The 24133-nt window shown below is 35.6% G+C and overlaps 1 protein-coding gene across 1 annotated transcript in view; it reads right to left on the bottom strand.

Annotated features, from left to right (window-relative positions):
- Positions 1-24133, bottom strand: part of LOC115455389 (trypsin epsilon) — a 35979-nt gene that overhangs the window by 4894 nt on the left and 6952 nt on the right. Inside the window, exons 6-7 of the mRNA XM_030184039.2 lie at positions 16245-16367; positions 774-970 (exon numbers count right to left, since the gene is read on the bottom strand). Coding sequence (XP_030039899.2) covers positions 774-970; positions 16245-16367 — 320 coding nt within the window. The remainder of the gene's footprint in view (positions 1-773; positions 971-16244; positions 16368-24133) is intronic.

Genomic DNA, 24133 nt, shown 5'->3' with positions numbered 1-24133 from the left:
TTAGCTACAAGAATTAAAAAAAAAACCTTTTGAAGACAGCATGAAAGTTGCTTATAAAATGTGGCAGAAATCGCGTTTCATATATTGCAGTGTGTAAGGATAGTAATATAATCTGGTTATATTTGTTGTATACGCCGTTATATACGCCGGGCTGAGGCTCAGTGACGTCACAATTCAGTGAATGCATCTTTTATTATTTGACACTTCTATTAGATTCCGAATACTTTGAGCGGATTCCAATAATTCCGTACTTCGGTATGCTGTATATTTTTGTAAAAGTAAGTAAGACTTGAGTCAAGAACCACGTTAAAGCATAATATTGATGTCCTTATTAACGAAACTAATGAAACCGCTCAACGGATTTAAATAGAATTTGCGACGTAAGACCTATTAATAGAAGGTTGTTATTCCCTAAAAAAAGGGTAATGTGGAAATTTAAATTCGCGGAACACATTTCCACGCGAGCGGATTAACGAACAAGAACTAATAGCCTTTACATAGGTATACCAATTTAATTAACTTGTATTTTTCATTAGCATAGCAAAGTTGCTTCACTACACCTTGTGTGAAGTGAAGAGCAGTCCAAAGAACGTGTTGACCAGCAGGAAATAAAAATATTCCGAGACGGTCGGCATAATTACGTCAGGCCGTTTATTTGAGTCTTCACACTCCACTTGAAGGAGAAGTTATAGGAAGGAGAGAACATGTATGTCAGCAAAATACAGCTAAAGTTGCGGTAATCATCTTGAGTGATTACGAATGTCATAACTTACGGTTGATAATATCGTAGATCGGTGTAGACAAGCGGAAGGTCGTGGTGGTACCCGCAACCGAAGCCCCAGGACTGGAGCCCGACAAGCCGAGCCCTCACCACCAGGGGAGCACCGGGAACCGCCAGGCACGGGCACACTGGATCCTCTTCCCGCGCTTGACCGACGCACAGCATCCCTGGTCTCATTATGATCTCATGCTAGAAGTGAGATAGTTAAGAATTTAAGTGATAAAACTGCTAAAGGCAGCGGTGGCCTTAGCCGGCACTAGCCTCCGTACTGGACTAAGAAAAAGTCTTCTATTTTTCCAATTTAGTAAGTGCCCAAACTGACTTTGTTAGTTAAGAAACAGTTAAAAATAAGATCCTCAGGGTAGGTCGTGCGAGGCCTCCTTAAACACAAGGCTCTTGGAGGTTACCCAGGTCGCCCCCCACCTAAGACCGCCTCTGGCTAGAGGTATACAAGTAATTGATGTGAACTGTGATCTTACTGTTGCGTTCCCCAAATCCTTATTCCTTTCCTTCAAAGGTATTGGCAGACAGAGAGCGTGTCTGGCAGTACCGTCACGTCACTTAATGTGTTGATCGTGTGTTCTTGGCGTGCGAATTAATATGACAATATTTAGAAAACGCCACACAGAAACTGCTACAAGTTACTTAATCTTAAGGCAGCGTGTATATTTTACATAGTTATTTCGGACAATAGATGTTTCTGATAGGCCCTAAGATTATGCTGAAGTAAGTCACTTGATGATAGACAGATGATTCTTATTAACCGTGATGATCTCCAAGAACCAGAACTCGTGATAATCATAGCATTGTGGGTTCTTCAGGTCGATGAAGATCACATATCGTTACGTGAACAAAAAAATTGCCAGCCTTCAATTTTAAAACAGCACATTTCTATGCATATTTAAAAAGTGTTGGATTCAAATACAATGCTGATAATATTTCGAAATGCATTTACCACTTAAATCGTTTACGACTCTAATCACCGTAACCAAAGTTCATTTTCGATTGAAATAAAAGGGCAATACAACGTTTTTCCTTTGAGTAATAATATGACACTCGTTCGCTCGATTGAAATAAGTGCGCTATTTCAATTTATGAACTTAAGTTTGGGTACTTGGCGCGCACTTGAACGAAACTTCGTTAACGAAGCAACAATACATGTTTATGTATGGTACTAACAAAAAATATATCTGATTAGCGCTATGGTAGAGATAAACTGCCATAGTGGCTGTATGCGTCTGTAATACATTGAGCCCTTACAACTTATCTTGACAACTTCAACGGTAACAACTTTGATATATTATACGTTGGATCGGGAAACAGCATCAATCAAACCTTTCACTACTTTAAAAACGAATTATATTTTTCTCGACACCTTTCACCTCGCGCGGTTTTCCCGAGAGACGCCATCTTGCGCTCATTTTTTTCAATTCCGTCCGTGCACCCACGCAACCGTAACTTTCGGCCTACATATATTATATAGTACATATATTATTTGATATATTATAGTGCGCATCTTAACTCAGTTGTATTATCTGATATTATGTAAGTACTATCATTTGTAAATATATAAATACTATTTAGATAATTTGTAAATGATGCAAACACGTCTTTGCCACTAATAATAATAATTCTGGCCGCTCAATGTCTTGTGCAAATCGATAATAACTTACCACCGCAATATCTTTAGCCGCCGCTAAGCAAGTGTGTAGTCACTGTTGTTTTCCAGTTTGAAGAATATTGTCGCCAGTGTAACTAATGGACATAAGACTCAAAATCTCATGTCGTAGGGTGGCGAGCGCAGTGGAATAACAAACAATACTTTGTAATTGAAAGTGTTGGATGGTGTTGCTGTTGTATATGGGCGGTCGTATAGGGATACGTATATGATACCATAAGGGTACCATCAGGCGAAAGGTAACCTCGTCTCGTCATTCAAAAAAAAAATACTACCTCTGCCTGAGGTTCGTCAAATGTAAACAGATTTTCTTATTCTGTTCCATCTTTAGACATATAACTCAAAAACCTTTTTACCGAATAACACCATGAAAATATAGCGAATTCGATAGATAATATTAATTTATTTATATCTATCGTCAGTCATACAATATCAAGCGCTATAAATGAATATCTAAATAAGTAGTTCATTTTTGAAATTAAATGCACTTCAAACATTTTGCAGTGGCAAAAACCTGCAGGTATCTCTCAAACGGGATTCCGCCGGAGATACAGAAACCAATTCTCACGACGTCGACATTTATGTCGAACAGACAAACGGCGAAGTCAAATAAAGTGTCCCGTTCAGTTACTCGTAAGTGACATGTTACTTCTCTTCTTCATAATATTGTTAGGAACTGAGGTGATTTTGGTTAAAATAAAAAGAACTATCATTGACTTTAAATATACTTACATAAATATTACATAAACCAACCGATAACTAACCAATAAGACTTAACATCTCATGTGTCAGGGGGGCGAGCGCAGTGTAATTTTATAATTTAAGGAGTTGGTTGGTGTGTCTATTATTTAGGGCGGGGTATGATAAGCGAGGCGAACGGCAAACTCGTCTCGTCATTCAATCTAGAAAAAACTAGATAAATCGCCTCAGACACACCCAGGATTAATACGACCTGGCAAAAATCCGTAAAATAGGTTTTATTTCTGTATCGAACATTATGGGCCGTTCAAATACTAAGTAACGCAATTTTTGAAGATTTTTTAATCTCCCACCCCCCATGTAACGCGCCGTAACGTTTTCCTGAACGCCCCTGCCTCCACTTCAAAAGTTACGTAACTCTAAAGTCTCATGTTCTTTCCAATATTCACAATGATGTCACGCAAAGTAAAATCGCTAAAATACCTTTGTTATTGTTTTAAAATAAAAAAAAGAATGTTACATAACGCGTTGTACGAAGCCCCTCTCCCACGCTTGTAACACATCGTAACGTTTTACGAGACTCCCCTCCAAATTACGATACGTAATACTTGAACGGCCTCTTAGCGTGTATAAGAAATGTCTACATCATGATAATAGCCACCCCACAGCTGCTCTATTCAAATATATCTGCGACAAATATCCCTTTTAAATCATTTTGCTTTACAGAACACAAAGCTTCGTATTTACAAAGGGCCAGTTCGCCCGTACCGTCGGAATGTGTTTATTAGCTAACGTTATATGCACTCCGGTAGAACGAAATGTTCAAATGTATTCCGTTATGAATTTCTATTCAAACAAGATGCGAATGGACGGCGAAAATTGTCGCTTGAACGAATTAGTTTTCAGTTAACATATGCAGACGATGTAACAAAGTTCTTATAATATAGTTTGTTTTTAAATTATTAGGAACATTATGAACTGATACAATTAATTTTGTAATTCAATAAATAAAAAGAAAACATTTGTATAACAATTTCCTCAATTTGTTCTACAAAAGTTAGGACAGCATGAGGCCTACCTTCCATGCTGCCGTCCATCCCGGGAGTCACACAATGTGCTAAACATGCACAGCCTACACCAGAGGCAGACAGCCCCCTGCTGCCCGCCGACGACCCCTTCGTGGCCCCTATTAGTCGCCTCTTACGACAGGCAGGGGATACCGTGGTGGAATTCTCCAAACGCCCCCCTTCCACAGGGCGGACAATGGACAATAACGTCTTCTAGCATTTGCAACGATTTAGGAAGCGTCAAATAATGATACAAATGTTTTATTGTATTCTAATAATAGTTTTATCATAAAAAGAAAACGACGAACAGTCTTTTAAAAGGAACTTGTTCCAAACAGAGTTAATAGAGAAATGGATATAATTGTAAAAATCTATTTTGGAAGTATAAATTACAAAATAAGTTCTCGAACTCAAAATGCGGTAAAATGCAATGAATTAGTTAACACCAGACATGTTAGGAATGATTGCTTCTTATTCGAATTTTGCGGACAGCAGCCAATCTTAGCGGAAATCAGCCAAGTACGCAGAATATATTATAGTGCGTGAGACGTGTGTGTGCAATATACAGGTGCACTCATGTTCTTTCACTCTAATAGTCCAGTGAGACGGCAATCCGACATGACTGGAGAGAGATCAGACGTGGGACCAACGGCTTTACGAGCTTCCTGTGGCACGGGGGTATCACGCCGCCAACTTCCTGACTCCGAGTTGCGACTGAGTAGTTTTTAAAATGGAAAACCCCAGTCGTAATTATTTTTTGCCCCGACCCGGGATTCGAACGTAAGACCTCAACGCGGTAAATGTACTCATACCGCTTACAATTACAACCACGCCATCGAGTTAGTCAAATAAGAAATATAAGAGCTACTAAGAAATTATAAACCTTTAATATAAGCTGGCAGCATTCGCCACATATCGGTACATTAGCACCGTATGAAATATATTCAAATGTAAGTAGGTACTCTAACTTTTAAACGTAATGGAGCAAACTTAATTTAATACTTGATTTTGGAGAAGGAAAATTTATTTTTTAAAAAACCAATCCTACCGTTTTTAAATAACACAGCCAAGATTCAAATCCGTTTATTTTGACAATAAAATACAGTATGTATTTTTACGTCATTGGATAGTGTCGTTAATAAGGATCAAGTTCTGAGATGCAATGACAAGCGGGAAACTAAAGAAAAGGACTCATTTCCTTCCTTTCTTTCTCATTTATTTTTGCAAGCGCTTGGCAAAAGTCGGGATCCAGTTATATGATCTGTCTTTTTTATTTTCCAACTCTTTAAATACTAAATTCTAAGCTTTTAAAATGCCTCAAGAACAATAATAGAATAAAAACTTTTGCTGTTTTTGAATCAATTAAAAATCACGTACAATCGTCGTATTCAGGTATAACTAGGAAAATATATATTTTACGTTGTATCAAACACCTTCCCAAACTTAGCTCTGGCCTCTGAAACTAAACGCATGGAGCGAATACTATCATAAAAGGATTTTCAATCCATATACAGACTGATGGCTTAAAACAGCTTCAATCAGATAATGCAGCTATTGAGTTTGGGTGTACATAAGCTAATCAAAACACGAGCATTATCCCCCCCCCCCCCCGTCCTGAGTCCCCATACACCCCGCACGAGCTTTGAGTTTATACTAATTGGCATATGGATCCAACTAAGCAGATTTCCGTTTAGAATATCTAGTCGCACCTTATAATGACATCATTAGTATGCATCATGAATAATTAATATTAATTCTATAAAGGTTGTATAAAGGCTGGAAAATGTTAAAATCGGAATTAAGTGATCTCCACGTACCATATATTTTTATACGGATACTTAAAAAACCAGTTAAAGATAGCTAATCTCAGGAACTACTGGTTCGAACTGGAAAATTCTTTAGTGTCGGATAGTCCTTTCTTCGTGGATTGTTATAGCCTTTTATAAATGTGTACATGAACATTCAATCATATACTATGCAGAAAGAAAATGCATACAACCCGCGTTCTTTACATAATATTGAATAAACTGAGGGAAATAACATAAAACCTAACTTGCTTTGCGATATTGTTAAAAATTATGCAGAATTATGTAAGGAATCTGAGTTCTTACAAGATATTTATCCTTCACGGTATTCCTGGAATATAAACGGGTAAAACTTCTAGTATTTGATAAATCTGGCGTTCCTCGGGGAACAGCAAGTAAGACAAGCTTTGAAACAACAATGCCCATATACGTGCACATTTGGTGCATTTCACCTATTCACTAAATTTCGAGCGTAACAGTACTGGAATTGAGTATATGAGTGACTTAAGTGGGACGCTTATGAGGCGACACGCCGTTCCATTTATATATTATTTTCATATATATTTACTATTTATACAGAATTTTATGAATATCTCTTACGTATGTTTGTTCGGTGACAAAATATTTTTTATTCGAAGTTATATATATATAGATATAAAATAGGTATATAGCACAAATTTGTACCTTATATAAGATTTTAATACTCAATAATGAAAACACCTTGTATATAGAATTTCATGTTGAGTTGAAAAGGAATAGTTTCTAGTTTAACTCATGTCAGTTCATAAATATTTTTTGCAGTTGTACTTTAGTTTATAAACTTTATTCTAAAGCTTTTGACGACGTGTAAAATTAAATTTTCAAACATCTGTATGACATTTATTGGGGCGTGTAATCCTTTGACTCATTATATTTTCCGTAGTATTGTAATGCTCTGTGCATTATATTCTTTAGCCGTGCGTCCGTTGCTATTAACAGACTTTTTCTATTCATTCTTTGATGTTGAGATACCCATTGTCACTTATATCGTGTCTTCATTTGCAATGTCCACTTTTCAGGAGATCGTAGTGTGAGAATGGAAATGTTTCCAGGTGATAATATAAGTACATTCGCATTCCGAAAAAGTTATATATATTTTATTTATTTAGATGCATTGTTTTAACCAATGTATCTAAATTGACGTTTTATTTGATGACTCTACATAATTAAAAACGATGAAGTATTCGTTGTTTCACTCACTCTCTTACAGAGACTGTATTATCTGGGATGAATAAGATTGATGTTTCGTAACTTTTATTTTGGTATGGCGTCTATATTTAATAATAAATCTGGGAATATTACTACTCATAATATCATGTTTATTTGACATTGAAAAGGATTAATGGCATTTAAAAAATCAGAATTAAAACGCTATAAAATAAACAAACACACGCATAACTTTTAGGTCTCCAAAGGGCAGGCAAAGGTGCGACTAGTTCGACCTCTTTTCGCCACGTTATAATGGGGGCGCGTGTATCGCCACATTGGATGCAAATTTTAGTACATTACTATATAATTATCCGGACTGATAATAAGCAGAAAACTCCAATGTTGCCATACCCAACTCTGGATGTGCGTCGTTTTGCAGCTTTTGTCTAATCATTGAAAATCCGCCTTTATACATTCGGTATGCGATTGGAATAATTCTAGTATATTTTTTGTACTCTATCTGGTTCTAAAAGATCTCCCATGTTCTAATTCCTGGAGTCACTAATGGAATTATCCAAGGCATTACATAAAGTACCCGATTTAATACTCTAACATAAGTATAATAACTAATGCTAACAGCAAGCCAAGCTTGCATGAAATTCGAGTTTCATTGTTTCTAATATCGCCGATAGATGGCGCTGATCAAAATTACATCGCGCTATCGTTTAGTTGTCGGCGGAAGTATGAGAGTTTCCTTTAAAGGCTTTTCGTTACGGAAATTTATTTCCAGATTTAGGAATTTAAACCTGCATCCAACTAAAAGGAGGTACCTTATTTTTTGGGTGTGCGACGTTGGGATTTCCTGACTAGCGCATAATAATACATGAAAAGATGGAGAGTGTCTCTCCTTTCACTGGTCTATATAATATTATTTCTAGCTTCTACATTCGACCCTTAAATCCCCTTTTATCTCTTAAACTTAGTGGTCAGATTTCTAAATAGCTTTTAATTTAGTTTGCGCGATGGCTAAATTATTAGTTATCCTGTTGCCTCCGCACCATTGCCGAATTTATATTTTTTATGAGTGTAGGCCACTTGATTTCCACCGCCCCATAAAGGTAGATTTATGTATGAATATATGTATGTAGGTTTCTAAAATACTATAAATTTTCCATTTATTTGTATTATGGAAGGCACTAAAGTTAAATAAACGAATGATTAATTAAATCGAGTGAGCGTCCTCTGAAATCTGCCGCCCCTAAGAGACTGTCGCCCATAGGCCGCGGCCTATACGGCCTATTCACAAATCTAGCACTGCCCGGACTTCCAGTTTCTATAATTTAAATAATATTTTACGCACTGATTTTCTCCCAATTTTTTTGCAAAACCAGTTGATGTACAGAATACAGATACGGTTACTTTTTAACATTATGTATAGATAAATGTAGATGATGTAGAGCTATATATGCAGGAAAGTAAAAACAAAATGACATGTCTTTATCAAGTGGCGCCAGTAGTTGCTTCTCAAATATTAAACAGATGTTAAAATTGTTAATTGTTTCTTGTAGAGTCGTTTCCGTAGTTTAATTTCAATTAGGGCATAGGTATAAGGAATACAATCTAGTCTTAATGTAATTTAATGCTTGTTAATAATGATTGTGTTATGCACTTTGTTAAATCATAAAAAGGAACACTCCCTCGGCAAAAATCAAATAACAATACAAGAATTACTAGACAATAAATAATCTTATCATTTCTGAGTTTTGATCTATCTCTATGATTTTCAGTAATTAACAAATCCAAATAAAAGCGTTCTCTCAAAACAGATTTTGTATGGTGGACAGGGGACAAATGGGCATGTCGGTCATCTGATAATTTCAATTAAAATTTACAATAACTGAGGAATTTTTTATACAGCCAGCTTTTGAGGTGAGGAAGTTATAGCTTATTGGTATTTTTGTACCTAAATATTCTAAACACAATTATCAGACACAAGATAACCACTAGTAAACATTGGGAGCCCACAAATAATCCACTATTCGATATAAGCCTTCCCAAATATATCCAGATACACAGTCCCATTAAATACGTATCAGAAACATCATTAATTGGTTTGTGAACATTACTACAAAGTTTGTGGAAGGCATTGAGATATTGCAAACGTCTAGTAGAAAACGTTCAAATAAAAGAATGGAAACAAAGTTAAATCGGCCGTCTTTTTCTGTCTCGATATTAATTACTTACTGTTAGGTTTCTTGGCTGAATTGAACTGCGATGAATTTTTCAAACACAAATATCGGAGTAACCTATTCTAACCATTAACTACGCGTTATTGGTAGTAATAAATCACAATAACTCGTCTGTGAGCATCTCGAACAAACTACACTTATTGATCCATTTCGCTATGTATTCGATGGTACTTATAAAGAACATTCATAGGTATCGGTCGTTAAGCTTTTTTCTATCATTAGATATAAGTTATAGATCAAATAAATTATACTCTGACTAAGAAACTGTTTGACAACTTTAAAGTAAATACTCATTACGTTTAAATATATAACCCGACCAATTACAAAAGACACATTGTAATCTACACTCCAAAATAATTTATAGTTATTAAATGAGCCGTTTGTCCATCAAAACCCTTTTTTTCAGAAACGCTTAGAGGTATCACGTTGAAATTTATATTAAATCGAGTCCAAAGGCTCTTACAGCTGTGAAACGTTCAAATATGTAATTCAACGCGATCAAAGATAATATGATCATTTATGTCTCGAATGTTACTATTGCTCAAGGGAATTAAAACCTATAGGATATTTCCAGTTGACCTAGAATATTGAAATGCGACAAGAACTAATGTCTTATAGCATATGTAATAGAAAAAATGTGAAGCCGGGAAATACGTAGGTACTTTAATAAGAAAAAAAGCAAATGTACCGCATAACCTTATTATTTGGCATTGATGCAATAGCCTGTGTAGGCATCGAACCGCAAAGTTAAGTTTGTCAAGTTTGAACTTATAAAGGTACTTAGATAATTTACTTACATTTTTGTACGAAGGCCTCGGTGCGCAAGTCCAACTCGCACTTGCCCTTTTTTTTCTCGTTGGGCAGTCTAAGCAACGGCTCGCTTATTGATAACCGGTTACAACCACCCAAGGATTTTAAGGAAAGCCTGGAGTCCACTACCCGCTGCTATCCTGAGATACATATTAACTAAATCTCATTCAAATGCTCCTACATTTTGTAGTTTTTATTAACCACAAATCATTACAATTACACCCAACATTACCCCCATCTCCCCCTGTTGAAACTGTCTAACTCACTAACTTCAACAGCAATCACATTTACGGAAATGTGAAATTTTTGCTTTTGCGGAAGATACTAACTTAATTTAATTTCCATTAGATACAAAATGTGGTAAGAAATTACACGTCCCTCCAATTAAAACTTTTTCAAACCCTGTGCTAAATAGTAAATCGCCTTTAAAAATGAAGTTTGTTAGTTCGAAAAAGATTTTTCCTATGTCCATGATAAGTCAATAAACACGTTTTTATTTCTAAGTTTGCTCTTTTCTACCAAAATCAGCTACCCACAACAAATTGGAATTAGATTCCATCAAAATTTCATCAAAATCGGTTTTGTCCTTCTTATTGACGTATTCAACATGAGGTAAGCAAAGGCCAAACCTTATTTTAAGTACACAGAAAAATTTGCCGATAATGCCTCCAAATGGCTCACAAAATTGAGGCCGTATAGTTCCATAAACTAAAGCTTTTCATTATTTCAAATAGGCCAGTCTGAGATCCAGATAAGACTATAAAATACTTGGGGCTTTTCCTGGATTTCGTGCATCGACATTGTAGATTCCTACCGAATCTTTAACGACTGAGGGAGAAAGTTCGCCACTTTTACGCAGGGGTCGTCAGAGCGATGGCCTTTTACGGCGCACCAATTTAGTCAAAACATTGAGAATTCTCCACTGCAGGACCATATATCGTTTGCAACTTGAAATGGCGGCAGACTTTGATTGGTGCGATTGGAGAAGACCTCCTGGCCGGCCGCCTTGGAGACGATATTAGTTGTGGACAGAAGTGAGTTATAGCCTCCTTCTTTAAAACACCTACGGCAAATGGAATCTGCAGAGCGGGATCGTGAAAGGATTGAATCTACTCGGGGAAGAAGACGCTGAGAGAAAAATTAGAAAGAAAAAAAGAAAATATTCGTCTCAACTTGGTCTAATGGGGGACCCTAAATGTTCCCCCAAGTTATTCTTAAACTGCCAGCGTTGGAGTGGCTTTTGCTTGATCAGTTCGAGGTGCGGTAGTAATTCTAAAGTACTGATGAAAGACCATCACGGGGTTTTTCGTCAGTAAAATTCCGTCACACCCTCTCCACTTTGATAAACACGACGTGGATCGAAAAGAATTTTCCACATGAATATTCTGTAGTAGTGCCACGTAAATTCTCGAGTACTGTAGCAGAACACGTTTTATGATACTGCTAGGCAAATAAACATGACAAGAATGTATTCAACCGAGGCAGTACCGATGTGGTAGAAAACCGATAGATTTTTTTTGAAACGAAGCATTTTCTGGCCTTTTTGTCAGTGGGATCGTATGTGCAGAAAAAAAATGGATATTTGACTATATTCGATTCTGTGCATTTTTTTAAATATGTGTAAAGAAGTCCTTTAAAATTTAAACGACATTAGAATTCGATAAGAAATGAGACATTAATTCAAATTTCAAATATTGCTACATGCAGAAGTGGGCGTGGATTAGGGATATCGCTCCGTCTCTTTCTTTCGCACGCCTCGTAATGCCCGCTGACGTCACGTGCAAGTATTTCGACCCTTGTCTGTGATTTGATACTCAGCTCTACTACCTAATTTCAATGGCCTATAACTTGTATATTTTTCACCATTCATCCACCATTCATAGATTTCTTCTGTTTTAGAATTTATACGACGTATAAATTTATATTATTATATATTTTATAAAAGTTTTAAATAAAAATAAGTCAAACACTCTATTGTGAGTTTACTATCGCCGCCTGTTGTTATAGACGTCTCCTTGAAAGATCGTTACCCAAACTTAATAACTATTGTATTGGATTCTTAAAAGGAGCATTTCTTATATTTCTATTTATTGAAATGTAATCGTTTATTTAAAAGAGACTAACAGAGACTTCATTCTACTTAAAATAAATTTATATAAAAATATGAGATCCTTAAAACTAAAATTTCCAGGGGTACCCAAAGAAGGCAAAGCCTATATCTTAGGCTACCATATTTACTTGGCAACTATATTTTATTTTATGACATTTTAAAAAGTAATTACTGTTTATTTTCATTTAGTTCTTCTTCCCTAGTATGGTACACTACTAAAAGGAACTCTAATCCGTCTATAATACTATATTCCCTCAACAAGTATCCGATCTATTCAAAGATAACCTAATCTTAAAACACTGCGTGATTATGCGGATAAGCGACATCAACAAAATTCCAAATCTCTAGAAGAAGTAATAATCGACACAGTAATACGCTTCATTATTTTCCCACATATCTCAGAATTCAACTAACACTTGACAACGCTTGAAAGTCTTCTGATACCTAGTTAGGACTATTGTAGTCGAGTAGCAAGTAATTTAGTTACTGACCGTGTTTGAACACCGAAAATTGAGTTAAGTAGATTAGAACAGACATGATAAGTTACTAAATTACTCGCTGCTCGACTAAAATACTAGCATAGTTTTAACTAGGCCAGAAGTATTAGGCCTTATTTCATAATGGTTACAAACCATTTCCCCTAATTAATCTGGTTAAAGTTCTTCAAAGTGAAAAACAACAGTAACTGCACGCTGTTAGATGGCAACATAATGTATAGTATCTTTTCTGTCTACTATAGTAAAGTTTGACCTTGATCAAAAAGAAACGTAGTTATAGAAGCTGTAGATCGGAAAGCCCTGGATTCGATTCCCTATTAAGGAACATATGTCAAAATTTCCTAACACAACAGACACTGGATCACCCAGAGGGAGTCTGTTGTCAGGCAGACCATTTGTAAAAACTAAACTGAATCAGTTATTGGAGCAATGGCGCTTTTATTTTCATAGGCTGAAAGGTGACAGGGATCGTAGTCATATACTATAGAGTGACCGCAGGGTGACAGGGCGGGTCAGCCAAAGGAATACCTATAGCTTAGTATTGCGTCTCAGACAGATGTGAACTAAAAGCCGGTTACTAGCACACTCATTTATTGGCGCTGCGTCTTTAAGCAGCGTGTACGCATGTGTGTATAGCATTCGCATGTTGACATATATAACACTTGGTATGACCAATTTTTTTTTACTTCTGTTTCATACATTCTTTAGTCGTTACCGTCCTTACGTTATTCGATTTTACGCATGACTCCTTTACTTGGACCTATCTAAACCAATGTATTGAAAAATAGTGGGTATTCAAGTACAACGCTTTGATAAATAATCAGATACTACGAAAAGACTAGGGCACGAACAAATTGACCGTCATATCTAAAATAAATTGCAATATGCTTTGAATCTTTTTTGGCTAAATGATGTAAGCCCCGGCTGCCCATGTAAAGTAATAATATCAACCAGAAGACAGACTCTTCTAACCATATAATAATAATTATCTACACTATTACTATTATAATTACACTATTACTACACTAATAATATTACAATCACACTATTACTATTACAATCAGATTTAAATAAACTTATGAAATGGTGTGGCATTAATAAAATGTACTTAAATCCATTAAAATCATATAAAATTTTCCTCGACTTTTCGAGGGCGGGCTCGCCCTGTGCTACAAGTCCGTCGTTGTCGAACCAATGTAGGAGGACACTCACCCATCCATCGTCTGTCAGCTCTCTATAACCGGCTGTCTACTAAAGTAAAGAATTTAGAAATTTACCATGATTCCTTATCTACATTCAAACAAGCTGTTTTGGTAAATATTGATGAGGTATAATGTGCATTCTGATAATAATAAACTTCAATATTAGTTATTAGGTATATAGAATATAGATTTACATTGGTAACAATTTCTCATTTTTATTTTTATATGTTTAAATTGTTTTTTCTAACCTTGCGCATGTTGTGGTTGCCTGTTTTTAGGATTTGCAATTAGTCCAGATGCTTTTTTTTGTTTTAGTTATTCGTATGTAATATTATAAATTCTGTTGTTGATCCCTAATAAATAAAATAAAATAAAAAATAATTTACTTGGTATCATATATAGATATAGTATCTACAGTTATTATATACTTTGTAAACAGAAAAATAGTACGACGCAATCATGAAGAAGTAAAGTAAGACGCTATGATGACGCTATGTACTAATAATCGGCGTGTGGTTATTTCAGCTCGGTATTCCTTCGCGCATCCCTTATTTCTTGATATATTTAGCAACTTGATTAATATTGCTTTCACAACCTAATAAACAACTATCTGAACGCCTGACTGCCATTCTAACTGCATTATTTTCTGACATGTCGACGTACTGCGATGTTTTGTTAATTTCGTTGTCTCATTCCAATGTTCAATTCCTAAGGCGGGCAGTCTATTGTGTGAGTTTTTCAATTAGAACAGTACGCCTGGAATTGGATTTTCGATTTGTGTAAGGGTGCACACACTCTTGGCGAGGAGGTGAATACTTTGACTAACCTAGTGTGCGTGCCGATTTTACTCATGCTCATGATTGAGGTAAAGCCGAGTACGTAAAATCAAACTTTGTTTTTGTGTAAAAGCGAAAGCCATTTGCATTCTCAACAAAATATTTGAAGACATAAGAAGTCCTCAAAAGTAAAGGACAGTCTTAAACAAAAGTTACTTTTAGCTACAGCGGTTAAAGTAGCCACTCTTGCTGACCCATCTCTAAAACCACCCTGTATAATCGCGACTCGATCAGTGTAAAGCGAACTTAATAAATTGAACATTTGCTTTCCAGAATACGCCAATACGAAAACAAAACGCGTGACAACTTTGTTTACAGGAGTTTGCAATCGCAAATCCGAAACTAACGAGAAATCCGATTGTGGATTTAAAAATTGCAATTTTATTGGTTGTGTTGTGAAAAATCATTTTTCAGCGTAATAGGTAGTGTCGATTTTCTAACAATGCGGAATTCAAGTACTGCTAATTCCTTTGCAAACACCAAAGCGCGTACAGAGAGGAAGCAAAGTATTTGAGGACTAATCATTTACGGTACATATGGGAATGCTTGAAGGACATTATAGCCAGCATAATTATTCAGTATTATGAGACTTAGGGCCTGCTTTACAACTCCTGAATAAATGCTAGTCGTCACATAAAGGTATAAGTCGAATACAAAGTCACACTGTATCTTAGATTAGAAATCTATGCTCTCAAAAAATGGTAGAAATGACTACTATCTACATTAGATGTAATAAAAACTTGAAAACTGTGACACAGGCCCTTAACAATATTACCTATTATGTGTCAAAGTCAACGTGGTGGTTTGTCACGAAGCGTACATAGGTAATAAAAAGATCGGGGTGTTTTTTAGAGGAGCCGATGCGGGGTTTCCCTCCGATCAGTAAACAGGCGGTTCCCCGGCTTAGCCGTAGCCGTCGATGGCAATTGAAGAACAAAATGGAGGAAAGATGGGAGCTTCCTAGGAAGGTGAAGAGGACATGTTCGCAGCTCTTTTTACACCTCAATGTTGAATACGAGACATGCGCACTGCACTGTGTACATCAGCCCGCAACAAATGTCCCCCCGTGCATACAGTGTGAAGACCAAGCGCACAAGAGTTGCTTTGGGAAGAACAAAGTTCAGTTGTAAACTATGACGATGATGTCATTCTTTGCTGAGGTTTTATATAAACTACGACTGAGATGGGCAATAACATATGAAGAGAACAAAATTCCTACGATTAAAATTCTAATTTGTTATACTATGCGTGGTGAAATGTTATATATAAATTCTATGACTGAAACTATCATCCTTTCAAATCTTTTAATGAGCGTAACTTACCCTCAAATATCCTTCGCAGTACAGACTTGGCAAATCAACTTTGAAGTTGATACTTCGAAGCATCGGATCTATTTTTTCTTCAGGGAAGTACTTCGACGTGCGAGGGAGGCAGAGCTCTCGGGACTGGGAAAAATATTACAATATAGCCTGACTATGTTACTATGATATGTCCTCAAATATAGAACTAATTTTAATACTGATAATGTTAACTTCAAAAAAACAAAGTGACCTACGCAAAGCAGGTTTTTTATTTTCTCCATCAGGCTATTAATTGAATGTTTATTAACTGCCTCGACGGCGTTCCATCGCTCTAAGGGTCCAGATTTGAATCCTGCGTTAGGCAATTAATATGTTATCCGCTCAGTATTAACCTTAAATCTAAAATTAATGCCCGCTGTAGCGATAGGTTCGCCCCCTATCACGTCATGGGACGGAATATAAGCGGTGAACTGTGAGTGACTTAAGTATAAACCGTGAGGCTTCGGACTCGATTCTGAGATCAGATAATAAATTGTTTGTTTTCCATAAAAAATACACACGTTGCTCAGAATTGTGTTTCTACCAAATTTTGTAATATAACATTTTAGTTTGTTGTATGCCCATCTACCATTTGAACATACAAGCGCGAACTTACATCAGTAATATAATACATTATAAGCATCAACTATTGCTTCCATTAATCTAATTAGTTTTAATAAAAGTAAAATATAGACATGTTATCTTATGTGCCGTCTTTTGTTACATTTAAACTATGCTATTAATTAACAGACTTTGTTGAATAACAAACGGAATTTTTCCAACAACTATTTAAAACGTTGTTTTTATAATTAAAGGTCAAAGTAAACAAAGACAGACGGGCGGGAAAATATAACCTCACAGCACTGCTCACGGCTTTCTCTGCTTCCATCTTTGCCTTAGGGCTGAAGTATAATTTTTGCATTGCAACATTAGATGTTAAAAACTATTATAATTTACGAAGTCCTTCATAGCGGAACATAATAAAACTTGCGCAATGCTTTGTGATTAAATAAAGCATGCAAGGTAAAGTCCAAACGAGACTTGGATCTAAATAATATTGTTAATGCGAAAAATTGTACAAATCTTTGGATGTTTGTTTGAAGTGAACGCAAAAACTGTTGAACGGATATGGATAAAATTTCGCACCCAAATAGTTCATGTCCTGGGTCAAAACTTACTTTATCAGAGTGCATACTTTTTTTAAGCGATGATTTTGACGTCTTTCACAAAGCTACAATAATTTCTGGACTTTTGTAGTGGTAAATGCAACCAGGCAAAGCCGCAAGCAAATCCTAGAAAAATAAAAGTATTACCCAAACCTCTAGAGGCCAAAGATGTAGGTAGTATTAATATGACACATAAAAAATAATATTAGTTTCAGCAAAATATAATGTATTATAATGTTTATAAATATCTTAAATATTAGCGTATATGTATAAAATAAAAAATAAAGACCACTGAAGGACGTGCATACTTAGTGAATCCATGAGTTTAATTTCGCCAACTATGGACCCCTGTAACATGGGCGAAACTTGACAATTATGGGACACAGTTCTCAACTCACGCACCGGCTGGTTAGAAAGTTCAACATCGCCTGACCGAGAGTTGAACCCGAGACCGAATCTCGGCAGTGATATTTATTTGATTACTTGTCGGAAGGCTTATAGACTAATAAAATACCGTAAATATAAAAAGAAAACTTAATTTGCTAAATTAGTCTCCATGTATAAATAATTTGATAAATTTACTGGTGGTAGGTCTTTCACGTGTGAGAGTCCGCCTGGGTAGGTACCACCGCAAAGTCTATTTCTGCCGCCAAGCAATAGTGTGTAGTCAGTGTTGTGTTTCGGTTTGAATGACACTGTAGCCAGTGTAACTACTGGACATAATGAGACTTAACATCTCATGTCTCAGGATGGCGAGCGCGGTGGAATACCAAACAATATTTGGTAATTCAAGGTGGTGGATAGTGTTTCTACTGTTTATGGGCGGTCGTATCGCTTACCATCAGGCGAACGGCAAGCTCGTCTCGTCATTCAAAGCAATAAAAAAAATCAAGTACAAACTTTACAGAATACAAAACAATATTCCGTCATCATAATACCTAAAAAGTTTCGCGCCATACCTATTGCGTTCGCTTTACTATTATGCCACGAAACAGCCGTTAATATCTTAACTTATGAGTCTCCCCTTATTACAGTTGAATAGACAATCCATCATTTTATTCAGAACTGTCTTATAGGTACAGTTTTTTAAAGGCCTTATTCACGAGTTTCAAATTTTTTTTTTTCACTTTATCATATTACAGTTAATTTAAGTAGTACTCATTTTATAACTATTTATTTAGGAACAGAGATTACAGTGGGACTTTTGTATTACGTCGGTTCACATTTATGAGACGACAGAAGTTATGTAACATGCCCTAAATTATGAACAAATTAAAATTTTACATTGGTGTTTTGCTATATTTCACAGTAGATTGAGTAACCATTACATAAGCGCAAAATTTTTATATGATAATCTTCTCAATGTCCGCTCCATATAGTTTTAGAACTCATTGATTAGTAATAACTTATGGAGCAAAAATTTGGCCCTGGTGTGCGGTCTTTCATTATATAGTTTAATGTATTTAATCTTATTAATTTATGATCGCACAAACGGAGCAAATAGCGGGTTTCGTATGCGCATAAAACGTCGCCGCATGTGATGGCCTTAAATCATTTTAATTTTAAACGTAAATTACAGTGAATGATGTAGATTTTCATAATTATTGAATGTAAAATTTCCATTATACGTCGTGCATTAACATGCTGGGGACCTATCAATTACTCTTGAAAGGTAATATTGAGCCATTAACTGTAATTTTAAAGTAAAGGCTTATTGGATAGACTTATAGCCATTTACTGTCTAAATAAAAAATGATAAAACACAAATAATGTAATCTTCATTCGAATTTTTGTTTTTATGCTTTGGTAGTCGCCTATTGGTCGCAAGTCCACCGTAATTGACGAATATTATTATTATTCTTCTGCAGTCCTTTTTTATACTTATATAATGCCAAATCTTACAATCTTGCGTGGGTGCAATGTCCTTAAAAAGAGGTAAAAAGAAATTCACCTATTAATATATAGAAGATATGGACTTTTTGAGGTCGGTACGTAATTTAAATTGAACATTGTTTTCGTATGTATATTTGTTTCGTATGTACTTAGCTAACAATTTTAATTATACCACGGAGCAAACAAGGGATAAATAAGTTGTCACTGAACTAATGTTGTGACAACTTATTATTTATATGACAGCGTATTTTTTGCTAATGCAAAAAATACGCTGATACAGTAACGTCCTTTGAAGTAAAGATTAAAAACTAGGTTTTGTAGTACTGTGCAATGCAAATGATAGGATGTCAATGAAATCTGTGTTAGCAAGACATATTTCCATATTATTTATCCGTAATCGAAATTCAACATTAAGAAAGCAATATCTGTAATTCCAAATAAAACTTCTGCCTTCTGCATCTGGCCTTCGACCCAACGGCCAATTGAGAGCTTCCGAAGATGTTGGTCGAGGCTCTTTGGTATCAATCCATCCATTATTATATTATTATTATTCATGCATATTAGCACCTATATGCTGTGTCGTGATCCCTCTCGGAAAATTTCACGCGTCGCCACTGAGGAACAGGTGTACTTAATTACTTACAAGTATATAACCAACTAAATTCTGTCCATACAACTGAGGCACCACGAATTGCAACATTTAGATCTGTTTTCCCACAAATTACATTTTCAGCGAACATTTCTCTAATAAACATGTGAGAATCAGACCAGCTTCGTACAGTTGAATTATATGCTGTTTCTAAATGAAACAGTTGGGACGCTGCACGCTTGGAATACGCGTAATTCGCACAAAACCATATTTGTTTCGGACTGTTTGTAGTATGCGAATGGTTTGTGATGCTAGCAATTGCTCGTGGGTGCACTGATTGTTCTGGAAGTAAAATTAGGGACTCTGGAACTGGACTACGACTGTAATGGATACATGTACATGTACATCGGTGCAATGTACCCGAGTGGGGGGCTCCTGGACTGTGACCAGTATTCAATTCAGGAGGAGGAAAAATCACAAATTTTATTCCACGAGGAGCAATGCAATAATTTCATGACCGCTATAATTTAATACAGACACAAACAAAACTGTCATATACTCGTGTCTAATCTAGAGAGGGTGGGCAGCTATTTTACCTGCCACCCTCTACCCATGATCAGTACTTAAGTACCGGCACCTTATCCTCGCATCGGTTAAGGCCGCTACTGGTTTTACACACACGGGTCGCTAGAGGGCCTCTTTTTTCCACCTGGGCACTTGTGTACCTGCCATGCCAACACTGCCAGTTAGTTATTGCATTTCAATTAATAAGTGACGCTTCCAGAGGCTAAAACTATGCTAAAACAAATTCCAAGCCTACATCGATGACTCTTTTCGCATTATGGGAGTTTATGAGTGGTGAAATATCACTAAACTGGTCACACGCGTCGTTATTTGAATTACTGCTAAGTCATAAACACATAAAATATAACAACAGCAATTATTATACTTACATTTAATAAGCAAATAAATAGCAAATAAAGTGTGTGATAGAACCCAGTGGAAAGCGTTAAAGAATGCCAAAGAAACGTTGAACCGCGGGTCATTTTATTTAACTTCAAGTCTTTATGTTGTAACATATTGTGTAGAATAAATGGATTCATTATTATTAGACAAAAAATTTAATAAATTAAAAAAATACATGTTATTTTACACCTTAAGAAACTTTACCCCAGTTTCCTTTGTAATCTGCACGTCATCGGGCTATAATTTGTAACGCCTCTTCCTTGACAGCCTAAGCATTTAAAGTTATCAAATGGGAAGTGTCGTTGGAGTACTTCAATTCCATTTCCATATTACGCTTTTAAATAAAAACTAACTAATAATCGCCCTAATGTCCAATCCAATCCAATTTATTGTGTTTAGGCCGTAATGTCTTAGATAAACAATTATTCGCATCGATATATATGTACTACGTACTAGATTTAGCGTTGCGAACATTCACTGTGTTCTACTGAATTGAACTGCAATCCATTCAAACTGACTTTAGTATAGTCAATATTGACAGCGCGTGATTGTGTACGGAGTGGCGCTCATGATATAAGAACTCGAGTCTAAGTGTAAACCTGGATTTGAATAAAAAATTAGTCAAATGATTATTCGTCTTACATCCATTTAACGTTGAATGTCTACAGTTGAGTTGAAATAAGAATTTCGCATTAAATTTGTTTTTGGTAATAACTTAACATCTACGCCTCGCATTGCTGTATAATAGGGGACCGGACAAATTTTCAGAAGGTGTTTTAAATTGATCATTGTGGATATAAATAGCCAAGAAAAATAGTATTTTGCACAAATAAAGCTTAAAAAAGACATAAAACCATGCCTAAATGTTAAATAGCTATAATTCCCGCGCAAACGCTACATTATGTCATTTCGTCTCGTGTGACGTCATACGTGGATAAAGCAACTTGACAAGTCTTGTCATTTGAACAGTGATTCAATAATGCCAGATTAGGGTTATTTACCCTAGATTTAGGGTAAAACTGAATCAGCAGGGTATTTTTTTATGGTAATTTTTTGGGTAATTCTACGAGTTAAAGTATTAAAGCTATTATTTCACGGTATTGTAATAAATATTGAGCTTAGAGAAAGATGTTTCCTACAAAAATTGTAGGCCATGAAACAATTCTAATTTTTATTCAATACAATTTTCGTGTACAGCTAGTTGTTCCTAATAAAATGAGATAATTAAATTAATAATTATTGAAGTGGAAGTGAAGAAAGAAGTGGCGTCTGCATAGATAAGGATATAGAAAAAAAAGTACCGAATTATTTATGATTGGTTTAAGGGTAAAATTTTAAATTCCAAATAATCCTGGGGTAAAGAGAAATTATGATCTGGCAACACTGCATAGACCGTGTTAATCTCAGGCAATCTCAGGTTACTGTGTAACAACCAGAATTCTATATAAATAAATATTCTATTCCATATCATGTGGCAGCTAAAACATAAATAAATACATCTCATAACCATAACCTCCCTGGGTGTACAAATGATTTAATTAATTGAAATATTCATCGATTTATTTTAAACCGAAACACTATTTTTTTATTTACTTACATCAAAGTGATCCTCACAGAACTAAATCGGTGAGTCTGCAGACATTCCGTCGTAGGTTCGTCTTGCTAACTGCAACCACTTTACTCGTATATCTGTTTTTCGTGGTACATCTATAAATAATTTGTTTGGTAAAGATATAGAAGTATTATTACATTCAGGTACGACGCACCAACGATATTTTTGCGGTCCATTATGATTAACGATTAAACAATCTGTAAACGTTAAGCTGGAAGATAGTAACAACGTCCCGTATAAATTAATATTAATTATTAGAGCAGTTCTGTGACAAAAAACACATTTAAAGCATTAAAATAACACAACGCGGTATGACATCCAAATGACGTCTGTTTGTTTACATTTTACCCACGTGTGACGTGCGCCGTGATTGGTGTTTCATTTGCCGTAAAGAATAGACTAAAAATACTATAATTATTGTATTTTATTTATTGTTTTAAAAATACAAATCACAACTCTTTTACAAAAACAAATATGAGATAATATTTTTAATATTACAAACTTTACTTTAAACTGAATTTCAGATTTTTTGGTAATACCTGTCCGGTCCCCTATTGCTTAACTAAAGACTCCACTCCCACTTATGCAATTTTACACATCGTGAACAAAATGTTTCATATTATTTTAATTGAGGGGATATAAACATAGATGCAAACAAAACATTACTTATTTTTATCCAAGAAAAGCTGTAATACAAATTAACAAAATGTGTCACAACAATAAAATGATTACAAGCTTTCACCTATAAATTAATCATGTAAAACATACGCATACAGTATTGGAGGTTATCACAAACTAATAATGAGCACAAATCAACGTTGACAATGATGATGATGGCAATTACATACCACACCAATAGCGAAGGTGACCTATTTCAAAAGAGAATCGAACATAACAAACTCTACCTCTCATATGTATAAATGTGGTTTTCAAATAGATCAGGGGCCTTATTCTCTATCCCGCACGTTATTTTGACAGTGTGTAACAAGCACGTAACACAACGCGTCATGTTTAGGACTATAGAAATTTGGCTTACAGAATACCATTCCACGCACATTTCTCGAAGATAACACGACACGGCCGCGTTACGCGTTTATACTATCATACAGAATAAGGGCCCTGATGATAAATAGATTTTACATAAATTACGAAAGGGAAGCCGGCAGGAATCTAGTCATATGGGCCCTGCATCGCCGTACCACACTAATATGTTAGGATGATAAGAGAAAAATCACGACAGAACCTAACGTACAGCATTATTAAAGTAGTCTTTTACATTTTTTTACGTTCTTGTGTTAAGTTATTTTTTTTATTTATTGATGCGTCAACAATTACTGACGTTCATTTATTTACACACACTGCGCATGCACAGCATTTGAATGTATTTTACGCACTAGTTTTCGGTATATTATAACACCACATTTGCACGACATTTTAAATAGCTAAAAGAACACAATTGAATTCAAATATAGAACGACTATTTTCATCAACCAGCTGCAAAATATATTAGCCAGTTACAATAAATGTTGCTATCTATTTTTAAAATCGCGTCGATAAGTTTCCTTTTTTTATCTAGTACAGCTCCCTACAGAGGCGTAGCTACCGCTGTATCAGTGATATGGGGCCCCCGAGTTTTAGGGCCCCT

This window comes from Manduca sexta, chromosome 27 (genome assembly GCF_014839805.1).
Source record: "Manduca sexta isolate Smith_Timp_Sample1 chromosome 27, JHU_Msex_v1.0, whole genome shotgun sequence".
Lineage (NCBI taxonomy): Eukaryota > Metazoa > Arthropoda > Insecta > Lepidoptera > Sphingidae > Manduca > Manduca sexta.
Note: the sequence above shows the minus strand (reverse complement) of the source record. Positions and strands in the feature narration are given on the sequence as shown.